This window comes from Pimephales promelas, chromosome 15, assembly GCF_988280905.1.
Source record: "Pimephales promelas chromosome 15, fPimPro1.hap1.1, whole genome shotgun sequence".
NCBI lineage: Eukaryota > Metazoa > Chordata > Actinopteri > Cypriniformes > Leuciscidae > Pimephales > Pimephales promelas.
In genome coordinates, this window is record NC_142783.1 from 7020001 (window position 1) to 7045540 (window position 25540).

General features: G+C 38.3%; 2 protein-coding genes across 4 annotated transcripts in view; both read right to left on the minus strand.

The window, feature by feature from the left end:
- Positions 1 to 25540, minus strand: part of col12a1a (collagen, type XII, alpha 1a) — a 112811-nt gene that overhangs the window by 44628 nt on the left and 42643 nt on the right. For all 3 annotated transcript variants that reach the window (XM_039651065.2, XM_039651067.2, XM_039651066.2), the window contains exons 24-33: positions 18159 to 18295; positions 15568 to 15697; positions 15315 to 15454; positions 14152 to 14284; positions 14037 to 14057; positions 13811 to 13950; positions 7934 to 8063; positions 7656 to 7795; positions 5219 to 5348; positions 2355 to 2497 (exon numbers count right to left, since the gene is read on the minus strand). In XM_039651065.2, the coding sequence (XP_039506999.2) occupies positions 2355 to 2497; positions 5219 to 5348; positions 7656 to 7795; positions 7934 to 8063; positions 13811 to 13950; positions 14037 to 14057; positions 14152 to 14284; positions 15315 to 15454; positions 15568 to 15697; positions 18159 to 18295 (1244 nt within the window). The remainder of the gene's footprint in view (positions 1 to 2354; positions 2498 to 5218; positions 5349 to 7655; positions 7796 to 7933; positions 8064 to 13810; positions 13951 to 14036; positions 14058 to 14151; positions 14285 to 15314; positions 15455 to 15567; positions 15698 to 18158; positions 18296 to 25540) is intronic.
- Positions 18325 to 24185, minus strand: LOC148973467 (collagen alpha-1(XII) chain-like). Its single transcript, XM_089120063.1, has 2 exons — positions 23728 to 24185; positions 18325 to 18539 (listed from the first exon to the last, which is right to left on the minus strand). The coding sequence occupies exons 1-2, from the start codon at positions 23887 to 23889 to the stop codon at positions 18396 to 18398; spliced, it is 306 nt and encodes a 101-aa protein (XP_088976189.1). The 5' UTR covers positions 23890 to 24185; the 3' UTR covers positions 18325 to 18395.

The following is a 25540-nucleotide window of genomic DNA, read 5'->3' on the forward strand; positions in this document are numbered from 1 at the left end:
CATTTGCTCCAAGTTTAACCAATGGTCTGTCTATCTCTTTTATCTAGCTAAAGTCTATCTATCTATCTATCTATCTATCTATCTATCTATCTATCTATCTATCTATCTATCTATCTATCTATCTATCTATCTATCTATCTATCTATCTATCTATCTATCTATCTATCTATCTATCTATCAATCAATGGTCTGTCTGTCTGTCAGTCTGTCTGTTACTGCTAATGGTAACTGCTTGGTTGTACTTTATTGTCAGGAAAATGTCAGGATGCAAAAAAAAGAGAAAGAAAAACGCCTGATTCAAAATGCCGTCCCCCCAAAATTTGCACATTATATTACATTTTTTCTCACTCGCTTTGGCACATTTTTCAAAAACAGTCTTAACATTCTCTAAACTGTCTCTAAAGCTCAATTGTCACAACTGTTTGCTGGAACAACTCTATGGCATGTCTGCAAAATGTCATAATAACTCAAAAAACATTTAATTCATGCTTCAAAATCTTGATTGTGTTAGTAAATGGCACCAAAATAAAAAGTGTTTTTGTCATTGTGTGAGCCACACTGGTCAAAATGTTTAGATATTTGTTATATTCAGTGTTTTCTACTGCTTTCTATACTGTGCAAGAATGTCAGCTTTGTCTGTGCATCACACTGAGCATTTTAAATACAGATTCAGACAGTAGGTAAACATTTATAAATTGATGTAAAAATTTGTATTTTATACAGTGAATTTATTTTTATATTTAAGCTGAAAATTCTCAGTTGCTTGTTTATTTTTACACACTCTATTATGTATTTCTCTAACACATACTTATCTTCCTATTGCTCTTTCATGACAAGAATTTTCAGTTTACACATTTGAACAAAAATGAATGTAAATTACAGTACAGATGTACAGTAGCTGCTGCTTTTCAGAGTTATGATGTTCCTCCATGTTCAAAAATAGTGGGGTGATTGTGCTGTCAGCAAACTCCACATATATATATATATATATATATATATATATATATATATGCTATATGGGTTATATGTGTTGATTGAAAAGATTTTGATTCCTATTCATTACAATGGCAGGCCATTGACCAATATAGCAAACATTACAAACATTCCATGTCATATACAGTATATTTATGGATTATAACATATCTGACCAATTTTGATCACTGAATGGATCATTTCCCATTTATAGAAGTTGTGAAGAGTTTCACTGAGAATCAACTCATCAGTTTTGATCAACAAGCCATGTGCATTTAGTCATTGTGCAAATTATAGACAATTGTACACATGTGCCAAAACACATGCAATTTGCTTAAACCAATAATAAATTCAAATCTTATGTGAACGAAAAAAATAAAAAAATAAAACTGAATTATTCAAAGATCTGAACTATTTATTTATTTATTTTTTTGAGAAAAAGTCTCATTTGAGAATTGAGCCAAAGCGATTGAGAAAACGTCTCTTACGATCAAACAGAAGAATTGCTGGCTTTAAAATCTCTGATATATTACACCCTGAGAAAGAAGCTTTGCTGTTTTTCTAGAGATGACTTCTTGCACTTACTGATGTGTGTGTCACCACTGATTCCCAAGCCAATCATTAGCGATCACTTTCTCAGCCAATGCAAAGCAAGAGGCAACGGAAACATTCCTTTGATGTGTTAATGGTCTATCAGCTGTAGTGATACGAGTGAATAACGTGCTGACAGTGGCAGGCAATAACCTCCTTTCACCACTCTTCACAATGCCAGGTCATAGGGGTCACTGAATTCCCAATTAATGACATGGAAACTCCCTTTTTTCACTCCTGACAACACTATCCTTTATTCTGAAAATTGAGACCAGTTGACGATTGATTGTACTTCTGTGCTTTGTTTTTTTTCAATGTTCCAGTGGAAAAATTGAAATAATTCATTGCATATTGGGGGTTAAAATGAAAGCGCAGAGAATTTCTGACTCAAAGCAACTGATTTGGAAAACTAGCCATAGTAACGGAAGCATTTTCCACAAGTTCTTTGTAGCTGCCGATAAAGAAGCTAGTTCTTTTAAGACACAAGACAGAATGTTCGAACTCTGTTTTCCACCAGTGCTGAAATAAAACCCGTTTGGGCTGATACAGTTTTCCCACAGCTGCTTTCTTTACGCAAGGGTCTGACAACAATAAAAGCCATTTATGGATTTTCAGAGCTTTGCGAAAATCCCTCTCAGGCAATGAAGTTCATGTGAGAATGAGGTTACACGACATTAAAAACACAAACATCTTTGGAGAGGGACCGATTGAAAACAGACCGTTGCACTCAAAAGTGTCACGGCGGTATTTCCTGCGCGTTCTCTCACGCGAGCCTAACGACAAGGACTTACAGATTCAGAGGGCCGGCTTCCAGAGAGGGGGGAGTAGGAGACCCGATACTGCAGCACTTCTCCGGACGCCGGCTCCCAGCGCACGTTCAGGGTGTTTGTGGTGGGGTTGTAAACCTGGATGTTCTTGGCAGGGGTCCGCACCACTGTTTCAGACATGAGCGGGAGCAGTATCATAAAATGAAAAGACAGTAAAAGGAGTGAGTGGTTAAAGAGGTAAAGACATTTACAACTATTTACAAGACCCTGAAAATAAGGATTTCCTACGTCCAGGTCTAGACATAATAGTAGCAATGGAGGGTTCAATGTCAACCACTACAGAATCAAATTAAACATTTCAAAAGGGTCAAGAGAGACTCATGTTTGGATAAACGACATGCGAACTAAAGAAGAGCCAACTCAATGTGGTTGATACACAGCATGTGGGTTAGTCTCCAGCAGTGTTAGGCAAGTTACTCGAAAAAAGTAATGAATTACTAGCTACTAATTACATTTTCAACAGTGTAATTACTCGCTCTAAAAGTATTGGATTACTTGTTACTAATTACTTTCTAAATCCCATAACAAGCTCAACCAGTTGAACAATACAAGGACCTCAATTTGGAGTCAAGCCAACGAGTTTTTGTTGGCGTCACTGTTTTTCCACCTGTGGTGGTTTGCTTCCCGTCAAAACAAAACCGCAAAACAGCACTTTAGATTTTTTGAAATAAACAATATACAAGTGCATAAATTATACTTGAACTGACCAAAGTATTTAAAGAGAGAAGGTTACATTCAAAATATTCATTTCTACTTAATATCTATACAGTGTTTAATGCAATTACATAAGAAGTAACTGTAATTAAGAGCAATCCCTTATTTAGCTTTTTCAATGGAAAAGTAATTAAATTACAGTAATTAGATTACTTAGTAATCAATTAGACTCAATATATTGATACTGATATTTTTGAGCTGGCTTTTTGAGTGTTCAATAGATAATCATGGAAGATTGTTTCCGCCACTGAATAAAGAATAAAAATGTAATTGCGACTTTTTATTTTGCAATTCTGACTTTTTTTAGAAATAGAATAGCAACTTAATTTCTAATAACTGTGAGATATAAACTTGCAATATCGAGTTTTTTTCTCAGAGTTGGACTTTATCCACAAGTTTCCGAGGGGCGCTCCTGTAAAAAATAAAGTGGGTGAAACTTCCGGTGACGCGGCGGAAGTAGCGTTCCAATGGTATTTTGTGTTAGTTAGCGAAGAGGCTAGCTGTTTTTCTGAGATTTATTTTACTATTTAAAGACGCAAATCTTTATGAGAGATGTCGTTACGGAGCTCAGGGACAACATGTGCTGTTCGCGGTTGTATGTATAACCGGACTAAACTAATTTAGTGGCTTAAACGGGATTGTTTTGAACATAAGCTGAAAACGAAATCAGAGTGATCCTGCCAACGACTGTAGTTTCCATCACCTCCCAAAAGACGACGAATCTTCCTGTGTACATTTGTTTAAATTCTTAATGTTCTATAAACTCTATCAGCATGTGTTTGGCTGTTCTCTACTGATGTTACATCTAAACTCAGGATCAAAGCCTGAGTTGACAGAATACCAAATGTCCCAGTTAATGTAGGCTATTCAAGCAGCACATTCATTTATAATTTTGAATAAACTCCAAAGCACAATTTTAATTGTTTGTCAGCTCGCACAACTGTCTGTCACCATGCCTTGATGAGTATTGATTATTAATAATGTTATTATAATACTCCCAATCAACTACTGCGGAGGGTAAAGGTACTGTTATTTCACCCTTTTGAATTTCGTTGAGGTTGTGTTCCCACATCGTTAGCTAGTTTGGATCGCTATAACTTGAATGACTGTCTGTTGAATGAACGAGTGTCAAGCATGTCAAATCGCGCTTTGTTTACTTTCAACCGGAAGTCGCGCCCACTTTTGACGCAAGGCCTCATGGGGCGTAGGAAACTTGTGGATAACTTGCAAGTTTTGCAAAAATGTAATTGTTCATTGTCAGTTCAAATCAGAATTGTTCGATAAAAAGTCGCAATTACCTTTTTTTGTATTCCGTGGCAGAAAAAAGCTTTCATAGATAATGCCTCATTTGCATATTTGAACATTACATTTCAATACATTTTCATAGCATCCTTAATGTAATCAATCTACCAGGGGAATATGGTGATATCTACTGTAAGTTGAAACATTTTAAACGATTCACCTGGGGTGTCTTGTCTCAACACTAAATGCGCACAGCTTTGATTAACACACTTCAGGAATCATGACAACATGGAAACACTAAGCTTATGGAACGGGCTTTAGATTTCCAACAGCAAAAACCCTGATACTAGTTTTTAAACAAAACCAACACTTGCATTAGAAAGAAAACTGGAAAACAAAGCAACGCAGATGATGGGAAGCAAACCACCACAGGTGGAAAAACAGTGACGCCAACAAAAACTCGTTGGCTTGACTCCAAATTGAGGAGCGTTGAGCTGACAGCAGTAAATAAGGGTGCTTTTATGTCCTTGCACCTCCCTGGGTTTTACATTTGGTGGAATAGATTGTTTTGTAGCCCTCCAGCATCTCCAGTCATTACTCCCCATAAAGAAGGCTCATTAAGCCCAGCCTGGAGTCACATTTAAAGGGTTGCCAGCACATCGGCATTCCTCCCTTGGTGATCAATCCAATAAAGCTGACACAATCTTTGGGCAAGTCTCAGAGATTCTATTTATAGGTGCAAAACTTTAATGGTAAAGCCTTTGACTAATGTTTTTTTTTTTTTTTGTGATTGGGGAGTATATGATGGATCAGTATGGGACATTTTTTGCTTTCCAATCGTTCTAAAATAAGAAGCTGCTGCATGAACTCACAGGTTTTTCCATTCTCCGACATGCGCTTGCCCTCTCCAGGAGCGTACACTGGCACTACTGTTACGGTGTACTCGGTATCAGAGAGCAGGTTCTTCAGGACTGTACTGGTGGTGCTTCCAGGAACTTGAGCCTGAGAGAACAAACAGAAACAGGTTTTTATTTCTTTGTCTGGTCTCTCCAAAAGTCACTGGATGTTTGAATGGTTGGCTAAATGTTGCTACGAGCTTGCTAAAGTATATTTAGTACATTTCTATGCACTTGTCCAAGTGGTTGCCTGGCTGTTGCTAGGTGGCTGGTTATTGTCCACAACCATAATTCTCTGTGATATTCTGGCCGACTATGGGATTTTTTTGCATGTTGCAATTGAAGTCCCACTGTGGTGAAAATCAAGCTTTTAATGTTTTTTTTTTTTATGTCTGTATGGTGTTTTTAATATGCTTTAAGACAAAAAATGTGTAAATTCATAAGTTGACAGCATTGCTGAGTATTTTCTCCTTACAATTGCAGTGAACCAAAGACAGTCTCAAAAACGCTGGTGTTTCTGACGTCACAAACTACCGTGATCTCCGAGCTGTGTGAGTGAGTGGAGGCAGGGCTAATTTGCATATTTTTAGAACTGGATAAACTATTTTAAGATGTGAAGATTTTTTTTTCAAGGAAAAAATGTTTAAATAATGTATTTTTGGTGATGATAAAAATAAGTTTTAAAAGATAAAATGTTAGTCCTAACTAACTACAAGCGTTACCTTGTGTAAACATTGCGGGATGACGAGGTAACGCTTGTAGTTAGTTAGGAGTTAACATGTCATCCCGCAGGAACTACTAGTGATGTGGCCCATTATTTTAAAGTGAAAAACATGTTAACTCCTAACTAACTACAAGCGTTAACGCTTGTAGTTAGTTAGGAGTTAACATGTTTTTCACTTTAAAATAATGGGCCACATCACTAGTAGTTCCTGCAGGATAACAAGGTAACGCTTAAGTAGTTAGTGAGGAGTTAACATGTTTTTCACAAATGATACAAGTAATTTAATTTTATATTTGACACATACTGTACAGGTTCTGTGAGGCACTAATATTCTAACAAACACTGTAATCTGGAAGATGTGGTTTTGCGCTTATCGTAATAAATGCAGCCAATTTCTTCATTAAAGATGCTAATTGTTTTTGACAAGTGAACATCAATGTTTATTTTCATGTCCTAAAGAGAAGTCCTCCTCAGGCAGCTACTGTAACATAAAGTTATAGGTCTTTGGAGTCTGAGATATATGTGACTGACATTCAATAGAGCTCATAATAGTGAACTAATCCAATCATGAGAGTGTCAGCATCACTTCATAATTATTTAAGGTTTATTTTTAAAAACTGTCTTTATTGGGATTATTTTATGTTTAAGTTTTAAATAAACAGAGAACATGCGTCCATCCTGGCAAGAGTAGTGGTCACAATCTCAACCTAGCTAATGTATTTGGGGGGATATATAAACTTCATAAACTGGTTTCCACAAAGAACCCATTTGAGGCACGTGCTTCTGAAATGTTATGACCATGTTAAGAGTATAAAACCCCCACAATTGTTCACTTTTTAGACATGTTACTTTTGTGATTAGTAATTAATTGGTTATTATTTCTTAGTTCACAAGTAGTTCTCAATGAGGATATATTTCTTTAGTAACAATCAAATACCTACCAAGGAACTACCTTTGTACTAATTACCTATTACTTAATGCTTAGTTAATATTGCTTCCATATTAGTTAATAGTATTAACTTCGGTGTTAATGCAGTACTACCTATTACTTCCTGCATAGCTACTTGTTAACTACTGACCATTATTTTAAAGTGTTACCGATAAAATTATTGACTACAGATGTCCTGAAGCAAAATCTGCAGAGAACCACGCTCAATAATGTTACATTTCTGGGTAAATTCATTATGTTCTGTTCTTAATTAGATTCAATGCAATTCGCCAAAAATCACACTATGAAAAAAAAAATTAGGAGAGTTAACCTTTAACATTAATGCATACATTACAAAAATAATAACTTAAAAAAAAAAAAAAACATTTGTTTTTTCACAAAAAAATGAACGTTATTACTGTACTATTATTGTATAATGTATTTACATTTATTATTTTAATTATTTAATTTATTGTACTTTCTTGAAGCATAAACAGTATAGCATGGAGCTAACAACGACAAGATCAAAACTCACATGCATGAACTGCTAAAAATGTACAAATAAAGCATTGCCTAAATGTACAACGTTACAATCATATTACAATTTTTGTATGCACATTCCACAATACCAGGCATGTTCATGACCCTAAATGAGAAACAGTCACTCAATTTCAAGAAAAAACACCTTAGCTTCACCACTACTTGCGGGTCAAACTGATCTGGAACATGATATAATAGTTAAGAGGTGCCCTGGGACGTACCATTTCTTCTGCACCCCCTGTGACGGGCTGGTAGTAAATCCTGTATTGCCGTACGCTCCCCTCAGCCGGCTCCCAGCGTACATTCAGAGAGTTGACCGTGGGGTTCGTGACCTGAAGGTTTCTCACACTGCCCAGCGGTACTATGGGAACACACAGATTACTCTTTTCAGCATGTCAACAATGACATGTTGTATGTCATTTACACTCTATTTGAAAATGCATTAATGTAGATGGGCAACCAACAGGAATGCGGTGAAGTCATGTGTTTGGTCACGTACATGTCTTTCCTTGGCCAGAAATGTCTTTGACATCTCCATTCGCGTAGATTGCAGCAACAGTGATGGAGTAGGGAGTATCTGGAGTCAGTTTCGGCAGGAGAACTGTGTTTTTCTTTCCTCCAATTTGTGTCTGTGACAGAGAAAGGAATTGTCTTTATTGTGTAAATGCATTGACTGAAATGAACTAACAATGAGCAGTTCATTTGTTACAGTATTTATTAATCTTTGATAATGTCAGTGATAAAAATTCAGATGTTCATGTCACCTCAGGTCCATTAAATAATATTAACAGATACAACTTATGATTTCAATAATGTATACGTGGAAGTTAAAATTAATATATTAATAATTGATTTCGAATTTTATGTCATTGTTAGTTCATGTTAAATAATCTAAACAAATGAAACACTGGCTTGACATTAATGTTTTTACAGTCCAACCACTGTGGCAAGAGTTTTCCAAAGTTACTAATCAGTCATCATTTTCACTGAACACAATTTTGACATTGATACCATTGGCAAAAACTGCTATATAGATATTTTTTATATATTATTTTATAATTTGGCAGCAGGTATATTAGGGTGTTGTCACTTTAAAGGATTAGTTCACTTTTGAAAAAACTTTTGCTGATAATTTACTCACCCCCATGTCATCCAAGATGTCCATGTCTTTCTTTCCTCAGTCGAAAAGAAATTTAGGTATTTGATGAAAACATGCCAGGATTTTTCTCCATATAATGGACTTCAATGGGAACCGGATGGTTCAAGTATCAAAAGACGGTTAAAAACTGTTTCAGATGCAGCTTCAAATGTCTTTAAACGATATCAGACGATGAATAAGGGTCTTATCATGCGAAACGATCGGTTATTTCAAAACTTATTCCAAAAATGTAACTTTTCTAAGGACAAATGCGTTCAAAAGGTCACGGGCGACGTAGCCGAAAGTACAGAGTCAGTGTTTACAAGTTGAACGCATAGGTTGAACGTGAAAACTAGCTCAAACACCGTTTAAAAAAAAGGAATTAAAAGGAAAAACAACGATGTCGGATGATTTTGATTCTGTACTTCCGGCTACGTCGCCCGTGACCTTTTGAACGTAATTACGTATTACGTGACGTTACAAACGCGCCTCAGAGAATATAGCAAGGCTAGCATTTGTCCTTATAAAAGTTACATTTTTGGAATAAGTTTTGAAATAACCGATCGTTTCGCATGATAAGACCCTTATTCATCGTCTGGTGTCGTTTAAAGACATTTGAGGCTGCATCTGAAACTGTTATTAACTGTCTTTTGATACTTGAACCATCCGGTTCCCATTGAAGTCCATTATATGGAGAAAAATCCTGGAATGTTTTCATCAAAAACCTAAATTTCTTTTCGACTGAGGAAAGAAAGACATGGACATCTTGGATGACATGGGGGTGAGTAAATTATCAGCAAAAGTTTTTTCAAAAGTGAACTAATCCTTTAAGATCTGATGCATGGATCCAATATAATATTGTTACACATTTTCTTTATCAACTGATTACATTCACTTAAAACATACAGTAACTTGCCAAGACTGGCATTTTGAGGAATTAGATGTGCTGAGCACTGAAAGTGATAATAAGGGGGAAGAGGATTGGCCACCTCTTTGGAGTGGAGAAAATAAGATCAGCAGTTTGTCTGCTTTGTATGAAAGGTCTTCCAGCATCTAAGCAGACAATCAGCAAGTGGATAGTTGAGGCTATTTCTCTTGCTTATAAGTCCTCTGGGCTCATTCTACTAGGAGTATGGCGGCCTCCAAACCTTTGCTCTCAGGGGGTTTCCTGGTGTGTGATGCGGCGGACTGGTCTTCCCCGCACACATTTGTGAGGTTTTATAGCCTGGACCTGGACGCTGCTCCAGGGTCTCAGGTGCTTATGACTTAGTGTCACAGTTTCCCATACAGGCTTTTGTAAGTCTGGCATTTAATTATTATCGTTCCCAAAGCGTCGTTGACGCAGCGCAAGTTCCCTCGAAAGGGATCGTCTCAGGTTACGACTGTCCCCTATAGGGTTGGGCATCGTTTGAATTTGAACGATTCTGATTCTGATTCTGATTCCTTGTTTCAATTCCGGTTCCTAAAGATTCTCGATCCGATTCTTTTAAGAGGCAGGGTCAAAAAAGTTTAGCTAACCTTGCTAACCAACGGTCTTTCTGAAGGAAATACTCCTTTCTGAAGGAAATACTCCTTGTGTCACAAATACTCCTTTTGTCACAAATTTTGCATTTTGCCAAGATTTCGTTATTTTTAGAAAAGTGAAGCCACACTTTGGACCGCCAACATAAGCTACTCATGTTCGACTCGCGCGGTTATGCCAACACTTCCGGTAGACGCTTCTTCGTTGGTGTTGTTCAGCGGTTTCTTCTTCCGCTCGACGGACTGTGAATATCGAAACTACGAATCGAAATTTTAACTTTTGAACGATTCCGGGAAAAACTAAAAGTTAGTCCCGGTTCCAATCGATACTCGATTCTCGATACCCAACCCTAGTCCCCTAGTTCTCTCAGAATGTTCTCAGACCGGATGTGATTTTATCCTTTCCTGGTCGTGGCGTCATCCGCCCATGAAATTCACTCTCGCCATTGGACAAGTTGACATACGTGCTTCAGACGCAGTCACACAGGGGCATTCCCAAAGTGTCGTAGACACATCGTCTCATTCCCTTCTCAGGGAACTAGGGTTACAGATGTAACCTGATGCTACGTTCACACCGGACGCGAATCGCGCGTCAAATTCGTGCCTGACGCGTCTAGTTTGACGCTTGACCACTTTGTGTTAATTCGCGTGTCAAGAGCGAAACTGGCGCGCGTTAAAACAAAAGTTTGAAGCGAAATTTACGCGCGTCAGAATCGAAATCCGTTGGCGGCCATTGTTTTTATGTCGACCGAGCATTCATCAAGAGAGTTACAGCTCTGTATTTACTCTGGAGAGCAGAACAGCGGCGTGGGGATCATCGTCGCCGTATATTTGTGTCCACCGGACCCTTCAGAGCCGAACCGTTTGGCGAGTTTCACCATTTGCTCGCTCCAGGAGCTGCGCTGGATGACGGCCGCTGTCAGCGGTACTTCCGCCTGTCCCGCGCCCAGTTTGATGACATGTTGTCCCACATCGGAGCGAGGATCACCCTCGCCCTCATCCATCTAATCTAGCTGTCATTTATTTTTGTTTTGATGATAAATAGAGCCAGCCTTCAAAAGTTATTAACCTGTCCTGTGATTTTTTTCCCTCTCTCACGTCCAGACACGAATTTATGCACATATGTTGATTGTCTTTACAACATAATACTATTTCATATAATCTAGCTATGGAATGAATAACATTCAATACAAAATGAACATGTCTCGTATATAGAAATAATGTTTTAAGTGATAAAACATTTTCTTTGTTGTGCATAATCCCACCATGCATTTAGTCATATTAACAAAATAATTTATTGAAGCATCCAGACACTTCACCACGTGAGCAAGCAGCTAGGCTCCTGATTGGTTAACGCGGTGCGAATTCACGCCAAAGTTCAGATTTTTCAACTCGGGCGGCAGACGCGAATTCGCGTCAAACGCGTGAATGCACAAATGGCACTAACTGAATCATTTGCGCGTAACGCGCTAAACGCGCTTAACGCGCCAGACGCTCAATTCGTGCCATTCGCGCGAACTTGACGCGCGAATGAGGCGTATTCGCGTCTTCCGCGCCTCGCTCCACGCCTCATTCGCGCCGCAGGATTTTTTCACGCGCGTAAAGCGTCTTTGCATTGACTTAACATTGAAATCATTCGCGCCTTACGCGCTATTCGCGTCCGGTGTGAACGTAGCTTGAGACATTTTCCTTGGTAATTAACAGTTAACAATTGCTTTTTATCCCAGAATATTCCATTAAATAAGCTAAAAACAACCGCATTCATGTCATGAACAGGACATCACAAATATGATTGCAGATAGGATTGTTTTTCAGCAAAGCAAAACAGCGTACAGTTTTATACTGTTATTTCCGTGACTGCTGCCAGTGTAAATCTGCCTTCTTGATGAAGAAAACAGAGGCAATGATTTTAGGACAGAAAAACAACACATCTGCACCTACTCAGATACCATGAAAACATGGAAAATAATAAGATGATAGCTGATACTGAAGACAAAAACATCTTAAAACTGCCTAAGATTTGCCGGTCTCCTGACCTAGCCTGGTTTGCTGGTTTGACAGTGGTTTTGGGTAAAGTGCCAGGCTGGGAAACCAGCTTATATCAGAACAATGCCACTGAAAATAACATTAAATTGAAAGGAAATATTAAATGTGCTGTTACAGCTAGTGCAGCTATTCATATAAAATATAAGGTAACACTTTACTTGAAGGGGTGTGCATAAGACTGACATGACACCTTCATAACCATGACATGACATATGTCTTGAATATGAAGTAAGGTTAATGACAACTGTCAGTAAGTGTCTTTCACTCAATTATGACAATTTTATTGCAAATATGACATTGTTTAAGATCTCTTTGTTATGACATCTTGACATAAACCATAACATCATAACCTGTCAGTGTCTTTGTCATGGCAACTTGACATAAAATTAAGTTAAACTGTCATGTGGTTGGCTTTGACATTGGCTGTCATGAGGCCATTATAACTGTGTCATGAATATTTTTCATGACCTCAACTACAGTGGTACAAATTGAATTTGTCATTAAAAAGTTATAATGGCTTCATGACAGGCAATGTCAAAACCAACCACCTGACAGTTTAATGTAATGTTGACCAATAAATCTAAGTGGTTTCCTAAGTTTGATAATTAATCTGCTATGCCATGTTAATGACAGGTTGTGTTGTCTTAGTAATGTCAAGTTGTCATGACAAAGACACTGACAGGTTATGATGTATTGGTTTATGTCAAGGTGTCATAACAACATCTCAAACAGTGTCATATTTGCATAACTGAGCGAATGACACTTAACATGCATAAAACCTCCTTCATATTCATAACATATGTCATGATTATGAAGGTGTCATGTTAGTCTTATGCACACCCCTTCAATTAAAGTGTTACCAGACAGGGCAGACTACAGGTCTATGTTAACAGTGTGAAGGTGGTTGATTTTAACACTTTATTGTTAAAAGTTTTGAGGTCGGTAAGATTTGTCGGTAAGAAGTTCACTGATGCTCTAATGTTCACAGTAAAAACAACAATATTTTTGAAATATTATTACAACTTAAAACAGCTGAGGCGTTCTCCAATAGCGTCATATCCACATAGTGCGAGTTTTCCTTTCGAAAGGGAATAACTGTTTTCTTTGTGAATGTATTGTAAAATGTAATTTATTCCTGTGATCAAAGCTAAATTTCTGCATCATTGCTCCAGTCTTCAGTGTCACACAAATCATTTGCTCTGTCAAATTTATTGCGTCATTTAAAAAAAAAGGTTTTTTTTCTTTTTTTTATCGTACTGACCTCAAACCTTTGAAAGGTAGTGTAGATGCAGTTTTTATAACCTCATTAATTGATTAATTAATTAAATTAAAAAGTCTATATGGAATAACTAATATATCTCCATTGGAAAAAGTTTTACATCTTAATCTCACAGTATGTAGTACATGCATGCTCAAAATGAGACTAGCAGATTAATTCCATGATTTGTGTATTGGATGAGTAAATTAAAGGTTTATGTGCACAATTTTTGGTTCAAAACTGTTTTTTAGGGTCCAAAACATTTTGTGAAAATCTTTCAAATCCCATTCGTAAGAATTCAAAATCCGTGGGAAACGTTCACAATTTCGTTTGGTTGCGCTAGCAATTGGAAATGATACACATCACCTGTAATTCAGTCAGCCAGATAATATCAACTCAAAAATGTTCCTTACAGATTGTGATTTTCCTCCTGCAACCGGAACGTAAGTGATCTTGTAGTTTTGGACTCGTCCAGGAGCGTGATCCCATTTGGCGGTGAGGGATGTGGTGGTTGCGTTGAACACCTGGAGGTTTTGAGGAGGTCCACTAGGAGCTTTAAGAAAAATACTGATATTTCAGTTTTGCACTCTAAAACATAAATAATGCCAAATGTCATATCTTGAAAATAACCAGACTCACCAGGTGTAACGAGTTTGGCCACTGAGTATGGAGAGAAAGAGTCAGAGTTAGTCAAATTCACATGTGGTGATATGAAAAAACTCAAGTTAATTATATGGATTTTGAGGTTTCTTACATGTGCGTTGCCTGCCAAAAAGATCTTCGCTCTCAGACTCATCGGGGTAAATGGCAGTGACAGAAACGTCATAAAGAGTGTCCGGCTCCAGGTTCTCCAGAACGGAAGTGGTGTCCTCATTGCTCAGGATATCCTGAGGAAGAGTGTGGTATTAGACGCATTCAGTACTGTACACCTGCTAACATTGCCAGTACTGAGATAAAAACAACACTTGCATAACAGTTGCATAAACTAGTTACTGTTGCTAGATACTAACAATCACTAAAAAGTACTGAGAAATTATACATGTAAAGATAGATATTATGTCAAGAATTTTACTCACTTAAAAGTACCTGTCAAAAATCAATTTTCCCCCCCTTAATGTTCTGACTATGTATAACTCTACAACACGGCAGATGTTAAACTAAAGCCAATATCCTAAAATCTTAAAAAAGTAGCAGAAGATGCTTTTACAGTGGCATGAAATTTGAATATAGTGATTTTTAGAAGAATAATCAAGAACAATCATGAACCGTGTTTCATTTACAGCAGTGGTTATTATATTATAAAAAATAAAAAAAAACACACACACACACACATTACAGTTGTTCATAGACTATTTCACCCCAAAATAAACATTCTGTCTTCATTTATTTGACAATAAAGAAAAAATACTATTTTATTTTTTTTTTTTTACTGAGAAAAGATTTAAATCATATGACATATCAACATAAGTAGTTTTAAGCCTTCATGTAAATGCAATGGAGTATAAAGTGTAAAAGTACAAATAATGGGCCACACTTTACAATAAGGTTCATTAGTTAACATTAGTTAATGTAACATGAACTAACAATGAGTAATATATTTGTTACAGTATTTATTAATCTTTCATTAGCTAATAAAAAACACTGCTTGTTCATGTTAGTTCACAGTGCATTGACTAATGTTAAAAAAAGTAATGTTAATGATGTTTGAGTTTAATAATGCATTAGTAAATGTTTAAATAAAAATGAAAAAAAGATTAATAAATGCTGTAAAAGTATTGATTATTCTTAGTTCATGTTAACTGAAGTAGTTAACCAATGAAATACTTTGCACTTATGACTGCATGTAATATTTATATATTTATGGGAAGGAGATTAATTTGATGAATCAGAACTCAAGCCGAGTCTCTGATATCTTACATATTGAAAGTTGCTCTCTCCGCTCTTGGTCCAGCCGATGCGGTAGAGCGCGACATCAGGAGCGCCGTGCTCCCAGTGAGCCCTGAAACTGGTCTGGGTCACTTGAGAGAACCTCAAGTTCTTCGGAGCAGGAACAACATCTAAAACCAATGGGAAGAGAAGTTGAGTTTTGGATTGCAATCAAAAATTTGGAACATTTAAAAAACAAGTATTGTGCCAGATAACAGAGATTATTCCCTGATCACGCTGTTACCTGTAATGGCTGTGTTGAGCATTGGGTTTCCGGTCCCAGAATCATAAATCGGAGTCACAGCCACATCATATTCTGTTTGGGAAATGAGATTATCCAATCCTCTAGACGTAACATCCCCGTCAACTTCAACCTAAATTGAAACATGAGAAGTGCAGTTATGGCCACACAATCCCAAAGGAAGTTTCAAGTGGCATGACGTAAAGCATAGTCAGTAACACAAACCATTAGATTAAGATAAGGTCTGTGGTGAACACAAGCTCAAGATATTTCGCGCTTTATTTTACGCTATAAAATGCAGGGAACGTGAAGTACCACATGTTCTTGGATCAACATCTTTGTTGATCCTGGATCAACTTTCCAATCAACCAATCAGATTTGAGGGACAAGTATACAGTTTAGGCTTAGAACTAGGGTGAAGTACATAAACATCAGTGTTATTCACCTTTATGATTTCAGGGAAATGTTATGGGTAGGGTTAGGTTTAGGGGTAGGGTTTTGGTAAGGACTACATTTTGGGACAGGAATATGTTGGAACAAAATATGTTTATCCAGGAACATGTCTTACTTGGAAAAATCACGGTGACCATAAAATACATAGGTAATAACCTCTTGTGATTTTTTCTTAAAAAAGTCGGTTGCTAACAAGTGTCTAATGGACTACACACACACAGGTACCCAGTACTGGCCAGAAGGAGATGTAATTATTACAACATATTTATCTATTGACAAGCAACATTTTAAAGAGAAAATATTTTTATAGAGAAGATATTTCCAGCATCCCTGCATCCATACATAGGACCAGGGCTTGAGATTATCACAAGAGAAGGGTTGACGTTGAGAGTCTCAATAGTAATAAAAGCTCATAAAGTTCCTGGAGAGAGTCTGCGCCAATAGTCTCGTGGGCAGCGCACCGACATACAGCGTAGTTGCTCTTCAGACATCCCAAGCTCAAGTCCCGGCTCGTGGACCTTTCCCGATCCCGTCCCCCTCTTTCTCTTCAACTTCCTTTCATGTCAGCTAACTGCCCTATCATAATAACAGGCAAAAACGCCAAAAATAAAACTAAAAGTTTAGACTTGAATCTTTGATCCAAGAAGTAGACCTGATCTTTGATCCAATAGCATATCATTCTCATCATCTGCCAGGTAACAGGAGCTGCCACCATCTGTCGGACTTCTCAGGCTTCCATCCACCTGGGCCCACATTTGTGCGTATGTTTGTTTCATCTTTTAATCCCAGAACGAAGAATTCTGAGCAGCACTGAGTCATGATTAATGCCTCAGGATGTGGAGCAGCGCTGACGCCAAAACTGCCACTGAGAGTTTAAAAAAAAATCATAGAGGGAAAAAATCCCACCCATAAAATACACATCCCAAAGCACTGGACTGCAGCATGCCACTCCAAACCCCATCTTTTCTTTTTCTTTTTTTGTCGGCTGTCTGTTCTAGGAATCTTTGGTAGATGATCGACGAAACTGAAGCCCTGGAGAGCAGCTGTACTCTTTCGGCAGCTGCCGTCTTCACTGTGTTGTGTAACGTTGTTGCTGATATGTTAAAAGGTCCCAAATCCATCAGTATGAGTTTCTTGGTCGTCTGCCTGGATGCATTGTGTAAACAGACAGGAATCTTTCCACAGGAAGGCTTCCACAGTGACCAAGGAAGGCTTTGCACATTTAAAAACAAGATTGTTGTTTCACAGCTGATAAACTGTCCACACAAGTGTGGTGCTACTCAAAGCGTGGACAGCAGGCCCTCCAACCCGCATGTGGCTCGTCGGAAAACTACTATATTAGGCATCATTTGAAAGAAAATTCCATCAAAACCATTTTTAAGACAAACAGCTCCATTCATATGTTCATACAGGGCTTGACATTAACTTTTTTGCACACCAGCCACTGCGCTAATGGTTTTCCAAAGTTACTAGCCACTCAGGATTTTTTACAGTCACAACTTTGAAATCAATACCATCGGGAAAAACTGCCATAAATATATTTTTAATATGATCTCATAATATGTCAGCAGGTATATGAGGCTGCTGTCACTTTAAGACCTGACACACAAATCCATTAAACTGTTAAACACGTGCGGTTTCTTTCTCAACTGTTTATGTTCACTTGAATATTTGCCAAGGCCAGAATTTTGATATTATTTTGTGTGTATTTGACTTTTGAAGTGCAATAAGCAGCAAAAGAGAACTCAATGTAGTGCTGAGAGGCGGTTTTATGTGTCGAACTGTGTGCGAGAACAAAATCTGCAGGACTGAGTAAAATTATGAGCAATACAGTACGTGCAAAAAAGTCAAGCCCTGCAACACCAACAATATTCATCCGGAGCAAATGAAACAAGTGAGCGAGGGACGCGTTTCAGATATTTCAGGATCGATATGTATCGAAATATTTAAAAAAAATTACAACACTACATTGCACTTAGTTTATTATTTCAGATGCCTTTTAAAAGACTACAATTGAAAAATGAATACATTAAAAATACAACAACAGCAAAGTCCTGCATTTAATCACAAATCTTGTGAATGGCTTTTTTTAATGTCAGAACAGCCAATTTCATAAGTTTGCAGGTATGGGTTTGCCTTACCTCCTTTGCCTCTCCCTCATCTGGCTTGTAAGTGATGATGTATTTACGAACGGCGCCGGGCGAAGCATCCCAGTCAAGTTGCATTGTGCTGTGGGTAACATCTGAAATCCTCAACTCACCAGATTCAGGAAGAGGCACTATGAAGATGGGAGAGAATCAAAAAAAAAAAAAAAACAGACAAACAAATGATGAGAATGTGATAGTCTGCGATACATCCCTGCTGAGAGGAAGAAAGCCCTAGTGCCACCTACGGGTCACCCCCTGATCATTCATAGGGTCACTGGCGTATTCGCCGTTCAGGGCGAAGACGGCAACGCTGTAGGCCGTGTTGGGACGAAGTTTCTTCAGCTGGACATCAGTAACTGTTCCTTTCACACGCATCTGTGAAAGTCAACCACATCACAAATCAAAGGGATGGTGGACTTGTTCCCAGGAACATGATGGAAGAATCGCTTATGACCATGCTGAAAAGACCAGCTTGAATTTCCAAGCTTGTTTAAGGTGGTCAGTTACCAAACCATAAAAAAAAAAAAAATATTACTTTAAAATAAAATTACTTGGAATCAAATAAACATTAACTGAAAAAAAAAAATATATATATATATATATATATATATATATATATATATATATATATAATAAAATATATTACATTTATATACATTTTTGTTTAGTTTACTTTAAGCACTAAAATAACTAAAATTAAATAAATTAAAACTATAAATAAAAACTATTTAGACGTTTTTAAAAAATTACACAAACACAACAAAATTACTAAAACTTTCAAATAAAAAAAACGATAATATGAAAAGAAAATCTCATTCAAAATATTAACACAAACTATAGTAGTATATTAATGATGCTAAAATAACACTGTTAACTGAAATTAAAAAGCGAGAAATTTTTTTTTTTACAAAGAGAGTTACAAAGTTACAGAGAACAGCATTTTTCTTTCCTTAGAAAACCATGATGGATCATGGCCAAGAAAGTAAAAAGGGTTCATTTTGATTTCATCTTAACTTTAAGCAATTTAAGAAGACGGGTGCAGAACTGCTGGAGGTCATTACCCAAAAAACAACATACACTGGTCTTTTCAGCAGGGCAGTTTAAGCACAAATACTTTTGAATCCTTTATATAGCTTTCTATAATGGTATAGAGTCTGATTTCAGTCTTGAACTATTTATTTTCGCACACAAAAAAAAAAAAAAAGACAGAGAAAGTATTTTGCACCTAACAAGCAAATTCTTACTATACCCTCTATTTATTTCTGTATCCCAGCACTGCAAAAAAATTATGTTCTTACTTAGTCTTTTTGTCTTTTTTTAATACGAATGGCTAAATACTGTATTTTTAAATTAAGATAAAATTAAGATATTCGGTCTTGTTTTCTAAAAAAAAAAAAAAAATTAATTGTCTAAACTAGAAGCACAAAGTCTCTCAGCGTATTCTTTCTTTCTAATGAAAAAAAAATGGAGGAGCAATTTTGAAACATCTGCGCTCTGAGACAAACCCTGTGGACATCAGATTCTAGCCAGAACTGACGTCGAGACCTCTGGATCTTCTCACTTGTGAAATACTTGAAAGAGTAACTGTGCTAAAAACCCCCAGAGCGCTAATGAGCTGTTATTTTCCAAAAGCTGCAATATAAAGGTCGTTTCTGAACCCATTAAATGTAGACCTACCACCTGTGGTATCTACAATATCTCCAAAAATGCTTTCCATTTCCTCTTTCTGCTACAGTATGTCATAGTTGTTGACAGATTTGAGCTGAATAAGATCACTGGGTTTCCATTAGAACATTTGGTCCCTTCCAGTAAGTACAAAATAATTTTCATTTACACTTTTTGCATTTCATATTTGTATATATTTGTTCACTTATCTACATATTGAAGACTGCACTGCATTTTCTTACTCTGTATTTTTTACCTATTTGTCAGTACAAAAATCTAAACAATCCTAAAACAAGATCAATTTACTTGAGTGTTGATTGAGTTTGTTTAAAAATAGGCCTATCTGCCAATAGGGTAAGAAAGATCTTGTTTTCCCTTTGAACCCATGTGGCACTGGCAGATATTTTGATATTGACCGGCAACAGCCCATGAATCTGCTGAACTTATAGCAAGCGGCCACTAGAACCCAGTGTCGCTGGACGACCACTTACAAGGAGGCCTGGTGAGGCCTACTATCTGATAACCAGAAGGCTAGCTACATAGTGCCCGTATTTGGGAATTCGCCAGTAAAGCTAGCTGTGCAGTCCTTGGGACTTCAATTCAAGAAAGGCCTGATGAGGCCTACTACTTGCCTTCAGGGAGAGGCTTACTACCTGATAGTCCTTGGGACTATCTAAATACTGGTTATTGCTATGCACCCTGATTCTGGGTGTCAGTCTTGGGGCACAGTCTCGAAGCGGCCTGTTAAAGCCGGTCATTTGAAAGTTTTCTTTATGAAAGAAACTGACTGCCATGATCTGTAAGGTTTGGAACTGAGCTACATGGTGGCCTGATAAGGCCAGCCGTCTGACAGTAGCCAATCCTATTTGGCTGATCATAATTGGGGCTAGCCTCCAGAGATGCTTACTGAAGCCAAGCCAATTGAATTAACAGTCAAGAACCCCAATGATGGGGCTTGTGGTCAGGTAGGCCTGGCTAAAGTCTGACCATCAGCACCACTGTTTGTATACCCCTTCAATGAAAACTCATTAAGAAGATTAAGAGGCCTCCTATGTCTGAAGAAAGTCAGTGCTGTCAGCCAAATTCATACTGCTGTGGATTTGCCATTAGTGAGGCCTGGTTGGGCCTACAAGCTGATAGTTAGTCTATTCTTCTACACACATATACGTATACCAATGGGAACTATACTACACCAACACAAATATTGAGGCCACCCACAGGAGGCCTAATAAGGCTAGGTACCTGGTGTCAGATAAAAAGTATTTCCCACAACAAAAGGACTCCCTTCCAAAGAGGCCTGTTTAAGGTCCACTACCCACCAGTGAGTCTACTGCCTGAACTACTAAGGCCAACCACCTAAGGTAAGCTGGCCTAACACGTCCTCTTGGGGGCTGCCCAGTCAAGGAAGCCTGCCAAGGCCTACTACCTAATGGCGCAGCCTTTGTTAGCAGATAAGCTGTTTACACAGTGCCTACAGCATCCTGGTACCTAATCACATTGCCCATGGCAGTGTACTCAGCAAAAAATGCAGCACCTTTTAAGCAAGGGGAGTACAACATACACCACTATGCCTCAACGGAGGCCCCAGAGTCAGGGGCCAACCATCTGTATGCAGTGGCCTCAGCTCATGGCAATGCTCTGGCTTCACAGGAGCGAAACCAAAAAGAAGTGAAGGTTAGAACCTTCTGCTCGACCCGAGCCATAATGATGGGAGGTAGAATAATACAGAACTGAAAGTGAACTACTCAGGCCTACCCTGTATCACAGGGGAATACTACCACCTCACCCTGAGATTTAACAGGGTGCGGACCTGCCAGCGGCTCTAGAGGTGACAGAATGTTATCTGCGGCCAGCCTAGGGGAGTGGGGCTTGCTTGTAAGCCACCCACCTACAACCCGACGCTCAAGCAGTAGCTCAGCGAGGTAAGTGGAGCCTATTCTGGCAGCCCAAATCCATATGCTAGTTCTGCATGGTGGGGTCGGGCAGACAAAACCTAGTCTCTTTGTGAGGCGAAAGACAGCCTAACCCTGGTCAAGAAAGACCATTGTACTGGGGAGGCCTTATTGAGGCCTAACCCAGGGTCTTTGTAAATCATGCCTCTGCACCAAGCTGCGTTACTCTTCTCGCCCCAGAATGCAGAGAAGGGGACGGGCCTTGCACTAACAACTCCCATGGGAGGGATGCTAAAACCCTACATACACAAAGTGAAGGGCCAAAGGCAGAAATGCTTTAGCAGAACGCCTCCACTATCACTAGCATTCCCTAGGCCAGCTACAGAGGCGGCCCTGGTGAGGGCCAGCCAGTAAGCATAGATCCAGAGGAGCCTCAGTCTTACGAGAAAATTATTTTTCATACGAGGGGCTGCAGAACCACTCAGCCTACTGAAAACCCAAACAGAGCTCAAGGGAGCGATGTACTCAGAACCAAAAATGTCAGACGGTCCTGTGTGCCGGACATAAGATCTATCTGAAGCTCCAGCATCAGTCTATACCCCAAAACAAAAAATCTTTTTTTGAGAGGAACCAACAACTCTACCCTAAGGTGGCTAATAGCCCGAGGGCTAACACAGATGTGTGTGGAAAAAACAAGCGGTAGCATAAACATTCCCACTCTTCTTTCTAGAATGACACTCTGCCACTTATCTCTCCACTGATGACAAATTTCATATGAATGAGTGGCGGCCTCAAATGCTCTCACCATAAGAGGAAGCCTAAGCTATAAATATAGTTTTACAACTAGAATGAGTGGTGACACACCTCGCTGTATATTACATATGACAACAAGGGAAGCCATCACATACTCACAAAAGAAGCCCATACAATTGGTGCTTCTTTCAATCGTTCTAGCCACCTAACTGGGGAACTTCAGGGCCCTAATCACCAAAACATTTTACCTTATCTTATGACACTGACATACAGAGACTTGCACACGAAAATTACTCTTAAAGAAGACCAACTCAGCTCACCTGTGGCGTGTGAAGTGAAGACTCACCAGACAGTTCTTTATGAACATGGGGTCTACCACCTTTACATATCTGAAAGAGGCACTCTCACTAACCAAGCAGAGGCGGGCCATCAGAACATTGTTCTCGGCATGGGCCCAATTTCGAATTGCCTGAAAAACCACCTCATGCGAGCTTAAAAACTTTTTTGTGATATGTGGGAATTTTTGCAAAATTGACATGTTTCCATTGGGTGTATTTTCAATTGACACGCCCCAAACTGCTCAACTCTGGGCTAAACGAAAATCCAGAGCTTCCCTCTCGTATTTTTAGACTTTGTGGTGGCGTTCATGTGCGTTCAACTCATTAATACAATATTTTCGACATGACTTAAGCGCACCATGTTTGACTCTGATGAGCCTATCCATAGCAGACTGGTGGGGTGGCCTTGGACGGCAACATGCCCAGTGCATTATGGGTGTTGAAGTTTCCCAACCTACTGATATTTGTCAAAAGGGAAGACAACAGCATTTTTTCTTTGTATTCTCTAGTTAGGTCTCTAGTCAAAAAATGCCTTGTTTTATTGAAAGTTGCCCTTGTACACCGAGTCCAAAATTCACGTCCGAAATTTTCACACATTGAAAAAATATATACAACCTCACGTTACATCAATCACACTGCCTCCGAAACTTTCGTCCGTCATAAAAAAAAAAATAAGATCGGGTTCGTTTTCCAGCGTTTTTCGCATCTGTAGCAAGCAGATTGAATGGTGTTTGAAAGGTGTTCAATTCGGAGCCACCGAATCACAAATATGAAAAAAAGCATATGAAAATTTAGGACTCAGTGTGCAAGGGCCTAAAGTCATCTAAGTAAGAAAATTATTTTTTTTGCAGTGTGGACGGTGTGAGATTGGGGTAGCATTTTGGGCAATGGTTAAACTGTGTGTCGTCACCGTACCTCCTGCTGTTCAGAGGGTTCAGTGGCGTTTAGTGCATTGTAGAGAAGCATGTAGCCTGTGGCCCCATTGGCCGCGTCCCATCTCACATTCATGGTGGTGGAGCGCACCTTGTAGATGTTCATGTTCCTCACAGCACTAAGAGGCACTACAGAGGGGAACATGACTTTTCTCTCTTTCTCTTATTCATATCAATCCCTGACTATCCTTCTAAGCGAACTGAAGCTCGGATGGGAACATGGAAGCATTCCAGGTCAATTGATGGATGCGTGACCAGGTGGAATGGAATGATAGAGGATGGTTGGATGAAAATGATCATGGGATACACGTATGATGGAAATGATTGACAGACTGACAAACAGACAGATATGCAAATGTCGACATATTCACTGCAAAATCTATTTTCTTACTATGGTATTTTTGTCATTTTCCTAAACGAAATCTAAACAATCTTAAATCAAGATACGTATTACTATGGTATTTTTGTCATTTTCCTAAACCAAATCTAAACAATCTTAAATCAAGATACATTTACTTGAGAATCACAATCACTTAAGATCAAAATTAAGTTTCTGTTTAAACCAAGAACAATTATCTGCCAATGGGGTAAAAATAATCAACTTAATTCAAAGGGAAAACAAGATTAGTTTTCTTATTTTTTCTAGTTTTAAGCATAAACTTGGTTGATTTTGATACATTTTTCAGAAAACAAGACTTAATATCTCATGTCATCTTGTTTCTCAAGTAAATGTGATCTTGACTTAAAAAAATGATATTTACACTGGAAAACAAGTCAAAATACTGAGTAAGAAAATACTTTTTTCAGTGTAAATACAACATGTATGTGCATGAAATCACACAGTGACACTTTGCGGTGCAAAGCAGCATCATGCCGTATGAAACACGGTCACATTCAGAGCTCTGTGAAAGGAATATGATGGCGTTAGGGTTAAATGTGGCAAAAAGAGAACAGCAATAATAGCACGTTTATTAGCAATGTACATTGCATAGCATTTTAGTTGCACCTTTTCAGTGTCTGGCTAAACATCTGCAAATCCAGGTCATTTTTAACCAGTAAAGATGATACTAAAATATATTTAAAAAGATATTATGCTCAGCAAGGATGCACTTATTTGATCACACAGTAAAAACACAGTAAAACAGGAATATTGTGAAAAATTAATACAACTGTCATGATGTGGTTTTGTCTTTGTCTTTGTATTATTAGTGGTTCCCTGTCTATTGAGTTTTCCAGGTGTTTCCTATTGTCCACGCCCCCTTGTTACCTTGTTAAGTTTGCTTGTCTCATTATTTAAGCCCTGTGTTTATGTCTTAGGTGGTGAGTTGTTGTACGTGTGAGGTCGATGTGAGTCACTCCTGTTTCTGAGCCCTGTTCCTGAGCCCTGTTCCTGAGTCTTTGTTAAAGTATGTAGTTTGTTTAAATAAAGCCTATACACTGCGTTTGGATCCAGCCTCCTTCCTGTGTTTCTGCCACATCACGGCATCGGCATCACACAACAACTCACCACCTAAGACATAAACACAGGGCTTAAATAATGAGACAAGCAAACTTAACAAGGTAACAAGGGGGCGTGGACAATAGGAAACACCTGGAAAACTCAATAGACAGGGAACCACTAATAATACAAAGACAAAGACAAAACCACATCATGACAACAACTGTTTTCAATGGGAATATTGTAAAATGTAATTTATTCCTGATTAAAGCTGAATTTTCAGCATCATTACTCCAGTCTTCAGCATCACATGATCCTTCAGAAATCAGTCTAATATGATGATTTGCTGCTCAAGAAA